The sequence below is a fragment of the Nicotiana tomentosiformis genome, chromosome 5, assembly GCF_000390325.3.
Source record: "Nicotiana tomentosiformis chromosome 5, ASM39032v3, whole genome shotgun sequence".
In the NCBI taxonomy this organism is placed as follows: domain Eukaryota; kingdom Viridiplantae; phylum Streptophyta; class Magnoliopsida; order Solanales; family Solanaceae; genus Nicotiana; species Nicotiana tomentosiformis.
In genome coordinates, this window is record NC_090816.1 from 135240096 (window position 1) to 135247825 (window position 7730).

The 7730-nt window shown below is 35.2% G+C and overlaps 1 protein-coding gene across 1 annotated transcript; it reads right to left on the reverse strand.

Moving 5' to 3' along the window:
- Positions 1–222: 222 nt before the first annotated feature.
- On the reverse strand, positions 223–6154 carry LOC104115632 (uncharacterized). Its single transcript, XM_009626307.4, has 3 exons — positions 5640–6154; positions 1661–1898; positions 223–798 (listed from the first exon to the last, which is right to left on the reverse strand). The coding sequence occupies exons 1-3, from the start codon at positions 5955–5957 to the stop codon at positions 659–661; spliced, it is 696 nt and encodes a 231-aa protein (XP_009624602.1). The 5' UTR covers positions 5958–6154; the 3' UTR covers positions 223–658.
- Positions 6155–7730: the final 1576 nt, after the last annotated feature.

Below are 7730 nucleotides of genomic sequence, written 5' to 3' on the forward strand. Positions count from 1 at the left end.
ACCAGAGAGATTATTTTAAAGACATTTTTGTTCTCTTACATGCTAGAATTGCTTCTGCTTACACCTAAAGTACTCAAAACAGGACTTAATTGGAAGAGTTTAACTTCATTGCACGAACAACATAAAAAGAAATTTCACACGATTAGATCACCTAAAAATTACCTTCAAGTGAAACTAGTAAATTCTAAAATATAGTGAAGTACCTACTATAACACGTTAAAATACGCTGATATCATAATAATTCTTATAACTAGGCCCTCTTACAAACACATTCAAATTGTAAGTCTCAACTATCTCAACGATCATTACACAATTTAACAAACAGAAAAAACTACGTTCACTTTCAACATATTCAAGATTTCAAAACATATACTAATACTTGCTAACTGGCTGGCAAGATCTATTTCTCAAAAATAATTTACATCCAAACCATAACAAGCCCACATAAACCAAGCTCACTAGTCTGCACATGCATTCATCTATATTGTATTACAATATACATCGACCGTGATGCATGAAGAGCCAAAATATCAACGACGTATATATCATCACGAAGGCCAAAAGGCACTAGAACTTAAGTATATATATGGTAGTTATAGCAGCATTCAAGACTTATTCATAGAAAGTGGCCTTTCTGTCTGGTTTCAGTAAACATGATTCAGGCGTCGTGGTTGTGCTGGAAATGTCTGGCGGAAGAATAAGCCGATAGTGCTGATCCTGTCACGTTCAGCGAGTGCTTGGCAAGACATGCACTTTTCTTTGTTGCCAGCCATATTGCCCAAAAGAATCCAATCCAACCTGAGGTACAAGTAAAACACCCAGGTAAGACAATCAGAGATGTAACACCAGACATAAGAGGAAGCACGCTCGGTATTCTACTATTCTCCAGCTTCACTAGACAAAACACATTTCATTGGGTGCATCAATCAAAGGACAGTCTAGCGTTAAATAAGGAAATACAAAATCAGAAGATCCACCGAACGCAGGGACAGGTACATCTTAATAAAAAACTGACAAAAATATCAAGTTTCAGCTAGTTTGCCGACAAAGCACCCAAGGAGGTGACTTAACGGTCAGTAAAGCGGGTGAAAATTATGCGAGACCAGGGTTTAGATCCCATCAAAACCAAAAAAACCGCTAGGCGATTTCTTCCTATCTGTTTACGGTTGGGACTAGGGGTGTCAATGATGGGACAGAAAAGTATGAGATAAAAGCAATGAGTGAATCCATAATGCAGAATTGTCACAATCTTATCATTGATTAACAGCTACACGCAATACAAGCAATCAATTGCCAAACTACAGGAAACATGTTGATACTGATGAAATTGCAAAAACAACTTTGTGCATCAGCTACTACTCAGATTAAACACATCGTCAAAGATAAATAGTATCGATTTCCATCAAGAAATTTTTTAGAGTGAAATCTTGTTTAAATTGAACTGTAATGTCGATAGTTATTCCCACTCCTGTTATCTTAGCTAATCATTCATTTGAAGGAGTGAAAATAGGACAAAGCCACACTCAGGTTGGTAAATGACAAGTTAAATATTAAAATATGGGTGAAAATATCATGAAATTAAAGCTGAAACATGTAAAAGACAGAAGGAAGGTGCTCAAACTGGAGCCGGAACAGAGAGAAAAAAGTCCTTTTTGTCTACCTGTAGCCACAATCACAGCAATAATTGATATAATTGTCGTAGTGGAAATGACAAATACAGTAACTGATAGAGCCCCAATATAAATAGCCGTTAGGCAGGCAAAGAAAAGAGCCAGGAATCCTCCTGCAGCTGCTAACGACATGAGAAGAGAGATCACAATGGCATTGACAGTTGCCGCGACAAAGAAAAGCATAAAGACTAGCAATCCTGTCAAAGCAAGAAGAGCAATCGACCCCACCTACACAAATATTTAGCAGTCCAAGAAACAGGTTAGTCTCACAAACTTGGGAGTTTCAAAACAAAAATAGCCCAGATCAATATTCATGCCTAAAATAGCTTGCTTAGGAGGTTGCGCAGAGAACTGGTCTTATCAATATTTGACTAAATAGTTTCAAGACAAAGATCCAAGACAGTACAAGAAACTCAGATATTCATGTTCTTCAAAGCGCAGCTTTAACAAGGGACTGATCAAAAACTTGCTAGTTAAGAAAGGTAAAGAAATTACTCCAAAACTGTCCTGGTCATGGCATCAGAATTCCACACTCCACAACATCAGAACACGAATTTCTTGTACTTAGTTCATAAAGGGTGCAAACCGTCCTAACCACACACATTTTTGCGTGAGTAGTGATGCTATTCTAAATATGTGACTAATAGGGAGCCACTGGAATGGAATTAATTATTACCAAAAAAGAAGGCAAAGAGAGATTCTTGAGTTTTTGGTACACACTCCCTTTTTATTCTCAGTTTTTATCTTCGTAGTATTTGAAATGTTTAACAGGGTAGAAAATGTAGCTGGATCACTTGTTTTATGCAATACTTGTTTCATTTGATAACATATCTCATAGGGAATGCCAAGTTTAGCATGTAAAAACTTCAGCAGAAAATGGAAAGATCACACGCACATTAAAAGAAAGTACATTACAATACAATTAAGTCACGTTTTGAGCACATGCTGTTTTACCATTTAATTAACTACCTGTTGGACTTTCGGTTTTTAATTCAGCTAGGTCCATAGTTTTGGAATGTCTACATGAAACATGATTCAGCTCTTCTTTTCCACCCGTGGCAATGACTGCTCTTACTAAACGAATGAACAAACTTTCAAAGTTTACTTAATGCAAATGATCCTAAAGGGCTGATTTACGAATGAGGACTGACTCGCTTCAGGAACCTTTCCTCTCCCAGCCATTTCGGAAAAAAAGACCTAAAGACACACGTATCCATATAATAATGGTGCATTCCAAGGTGTGGAGTGCGAGAGTAGGGATCCATAATTGTGGTCACATGAACTTGGATCAAATAAAGATATCTGTATAAGTATGATATTTCTCTCATCTACAATTTACTGAATGTCCATACCCCCCCCCCCCACCCCCCCACCCCCCCCCCAAAAAAAAAAAAAAAGAAATAAAAAAGCTTCCCTCACCACCCCCCAAAATTTTTTTTTTGTAACTATGTGCATTCCCCCTTTTTCTAAAAGAAGCAATCAACAATGATAAGCAAAGCGTTGACAATTCCAATTTCAGCATATTTGACGAAATTATACAGAGCGTGAAATGCACCTAAGATTCACCCTTCTGGCCATGTTCTATTTGAAGAAACAAAATGAAAGCCTTTCAGAGCGTTGACAGACTCGATAGACAGTCTAAAAATCTAATATAGTTTAGAACAAAGAATTGTCAACGGTTCTCTTTTGCTACATGATCAGTTCCTTTAGTGGTTTTGGTTGTACTAGAATTCAAAGAAAAATAATGGCTGTCCTATGCTACCTAGGCAGACCAAAAAGTAGTTTAGATATAAATCAGATGAGACAAGTTGAATATTAGAAGAAACAAGGAAAGACTGTTAGGTATATTCTCTAAAACGAAATAAATGGTAATAGGAGTTAAGGTCGCAATATCGTGTCTTCCATAATTGCACATTTAGGACCCTTTCCCAAAAAAAAGGTGCTTCTCAATAAAAATTCTTTTTAAGTTCATAAAAAATCCGTGTAACAATTACTGAATGACATGTATGATAATCAACGTGGGACTTCCTCAAATTTCACAGTGTATCACAAGGTCCTAATGCACCTGTTTGAGTCAATGATCTTGGATGTGATTAAGCTATCTCTTTGCCTATATCGAAATATGGATATATGTAGTTTCCTTTCGAAGCAAATATTTTGTAACTAACTGTCAAGGTTACACTGGTCACTAGATCTTCTAATTGTCATCATGTTCATTTTAAATGATGCTTTCCCAAATCCCTGCTTCACCAAAAAACAATCTAAAGTATATACATTGGAGTGCAAGATTACAAAGACGATGGTAGGGTTGTTTTTTTTACCCCTCTGATTTTGGATAATTCACAGGAGCGATAAATTGAATTAACCTTTCATGTCATTAAGATATTGTTTGTCGAGACATCACTTTTCTAACATGCCTATGTCTGCGAAATAGTACCTCTTAAAAACTACAAGATACTGAACAGTTTTCATATTTATAAAGAGCAATCAGAAAATTAAAACCAAGTGAAGACCATGTTTAGGAAACATTTTTTTCTTTGTATTTTTATGAGAAAAATAGCGGTTGGTCTCTAGAAAATCAAATTCACAGGACACAACTGCATTTCTCCCCTTAAAAGCTTAAACTTTGATATAATCTTTACAACTAACTGAACTTAGCTTACGAAACAAGGAGGAGGTCACGGAGAGGGTTCTCCCTCAGCTAATCTTTTTTTCTTATTTTAAAATCAGTCTAATTACAATCTTTGATAGAATAAATTGAAATCCATAAACAACTAGCAAAATAAGACAATCAGAGCAAAAATCGAATTAACTCTCAAAAATTGAATCTTTAACATAATCATCCGAAAACAAAATGGAAATACTAGTAAAATAAGCCAATCAGAGCAACCTCCAGATCAAACTTACACTCAAAAATTGAATCTTTAACATAATCATCCGAAAACAAAATCGAAATACCAGCAAAATAAGCCAATCAGAGCAAACCCCAGATCAAACTTATACTCAAAAATTGAATCTTTAACATAATTATCTCAAAACAAAATGGAAATACTAGCAAAATAAGCCAATCGGAGCAAACCCCAGATCAAATTTATACTCAAAAATTGAATCTTTAACATAATTATCTCAAAACAAAATGGAAATACTAGCAAAATAAGCCAATCAGAGCAAACCCCAGATCAAATTTACACTAAAAAATTGAATCTTTAATATAATGATCTCAAAATAAACAGGAATTAACTTACAGAACAACTTCAAAACTTAGTAAAATAAGCCAATTAGAACAAACCCCAGATCAAATTTACTCCCAAAAATTGAATCTGTAACATAATTATCTCAAAACAAAATGGAAATACTAGTAAAACAAGCCAATCAGAGCAAACCCCAGATCAAATTTACGCTCAAATATTGAATCTTTAACATAATTATCTCAAAACAAAATGGAAATAGTAGTAAAACAAGCCAATCAGAGCAAACCCCAGATCAAATTTACACTAAGAATTTGAATTTTAATATAATTATCTCAAAATAAACAATAATTAACTTACAGAAACAACTCCAAAATTAGTAAAATAAGCCAATTAGAACAAACCCCAGATTAAATTTACTCTCAAAAACTGAATCTTTAACATAATTATCTAAAAACAAAATGGATATACTAGCAATATAAACCAATCAGAGTAAACCCCCAGAACAAATTTACACTAAAAATTGAACCTTTAACATAGTGACCTCAATACAAAGTGAAAATACTAGCAAAATAAGCCAATCAGAGCAAACCCCAGATCAAATTTACACTGAAAAATTGAATCTTTAATATAATTATCTCAAAATTACCAGGACAAAACTTACAGAAACAACTTCAAAATTATTAAAATAAGCCAATCAGAGCAAACCCCAGATCAAATTTACACAAAAAAAATTGAATCTTTAACATAATTATCTCAAAACAAAATGGAAATAACTTACAGAAACAACAAGGAGGGCACGTAGAGGGCTTCCTTTGAGAGTCCAAGAATAAACATTATGAGCAGTATTCTTTGAAGCTTGATGTAGCAAAGGAACATTTTCAGAAGTAGACACTTTAATCCTCTGAATTAAAGGATCATTATTATCAGAAGAGAAAATTGCAGACACAAAACGGTTGAAAATATCAAAAAGATTAACCCATTTTTCATCTTTTTGAGTATTCATCCCTTTTGATTTATTGAAATTTGTTGAATCCTCCTTAGTTTCACCTATAATAACTTCTCCATTAGATTTTTCTTCACCAGTAGTATCCTCCATCGCCACAGCCAAAGCTTGAATATCTCATCCAACTGTTGCACTCACACTTGGTCAATAAATAATTTGATGGATCTTAGTTTAAAGGTACGACGTTTTCCTACGTTTGACGGTTAAATAAAATATAATAAGTTGATTTCAAAAGGTTGTGTTTATCCTATTCTATTTTACATGACGGTATATCGAAGAGGTGTGAATTTAAGATAATAATGAAATACTAGTTTGATAGTGCTAAATTTTAAGAAACCCAATAAACTTAAATCTAAAAATACAATAACAACACGCCTCAATCTTAAGCAAATTCAAGTTTTGGTTATATAAACTTTAGCTGTCCATATTGCTCTATTTAAATATATTTTTCTTCAATATTATTGTTTGCCTGTAAAACGGTACAGTTGAATTTATACGTGGTTTCTAAACAAGTGAATTAATTTGATCCTGGAATATTAAAATAATTAAAGAAGTTGGCTATACTTAGCCTTGAAATGAAGATAAAGTCATGAAGAACAGTAATTCTGGAGGCAAAGCTTCCGAGCACAACAGTGATGGAATTAAGGAACAAGAAAGTAAAATTATATAAAGCTTTTAATTGGTTATAGTGTAAGTTTGCCAGAAAAATCGTGTCCTTTACAATGATAACATAACTCACTATTTATAGGTGCACCTAGGGAATACGGTCCTAGGATCATACCCTTCTTTAATGTCAATTATGAGGGTCAATGAAGAAGGTGTAACGGTGAGCATAAATGACAAATTCTCTATAACGTGCAGCGCACTAAATGCTGTGGAATATTCTCCATTAAATACTACCGGGCGGAGGGTATTTATTGCATCTTTGTGAGTGTCATTCTTTCCGGTGACAGACAGGACAATTGCCTTTGGTTTCAACTATCCCCCGCTTTAGGTTCCACGTGTCCCCCTTTTAGACGCCCACGTAGCATAGCATATTTTACCCTATACAGATAGTCTCCTTACTTTCCGGTGATATAACTTTGTGTCATCGAAAAGCTGGTAGAAGCACACTTTGTGACGGGAACTACTATGATTCCTTCTGAAAAACTTCTGACGGTTGATTAGACGCACGTCTCTCCGCATTTAATGCCCGAACATGCATCATCCCACAATTCAATATAGCTTTTCCCGGTTATCGAGGTAATCATGGCAATGAATTTAGCCACCTAAACCTTTACTTATACGCATCAACCTTCTTCACTCATACTCCATAACTCTCCAAACTCTCTAAAGCTCTCTTTATTATTCTTCGGTCTTTCTTTAACTTTCTTCAAACGAAAAAATTGTTCCTTCATCCATAACATATAATGGCTTCTTCTTCGAAGTACACCAACTCTTCAAAGAGCAAGAGCAAAGCTGAGGATGCTGCTCCTCCCACAGTGGGCACCATCATCCCCGGAAGTCTTGTTACAACAAAAGACTTCGAAGAGAAATTTTCTTCAGCTAACCCTCGCACGTGGGCCGTTGGCAGATACTCTTCTTCCATCCGTCCTTCCAGTATTTCTATTGTGAAGGAAGATTGTCGCTGCTAAGATTTGGACATTGTTTCTCCTGATCTAATAGAGTGAGTAACCCTACCCAAGGAGGGTTTTACATACTTTTACACGTATCCATTTACTTTGCGTGCGTTTTATTTGAGTGGAGAGCTTGACCCCGTTATTGCGGAGTTCTGCCTCCATTACCAGGTGTGTTTGGCATAAGTAAGTCTTTCTGTGTTGAGTACAATTACTTGCCTTCGGTGTTTTTGCCAAGATATGGGAGATG

Bases quoted from the DNA above. Each gene is read 5' to 3' on its own strand.
- LOC104115632 (XM_009626307.4), bottom strand. From the start codon at position 5,957: ATGGAGGATACTACTGGTGAAGAAAAATCTAATGGAGAAGTTATTATA. The intron at 1,899-5,639 runs GTAAGTTATTTC...ATATTTGTGTAG, and splicing joins GTGCCCTCCTTGTTGTTTCT to GTGGGGTCGATTGCTCTTCT. The intron at 799-1,660 runs GTAGACAAAAAG...CTTGTACCTCAG, and splicing joins TGCTGTGATTGTGGCTACAG to GTTGGATTGGATTCTTTTGG.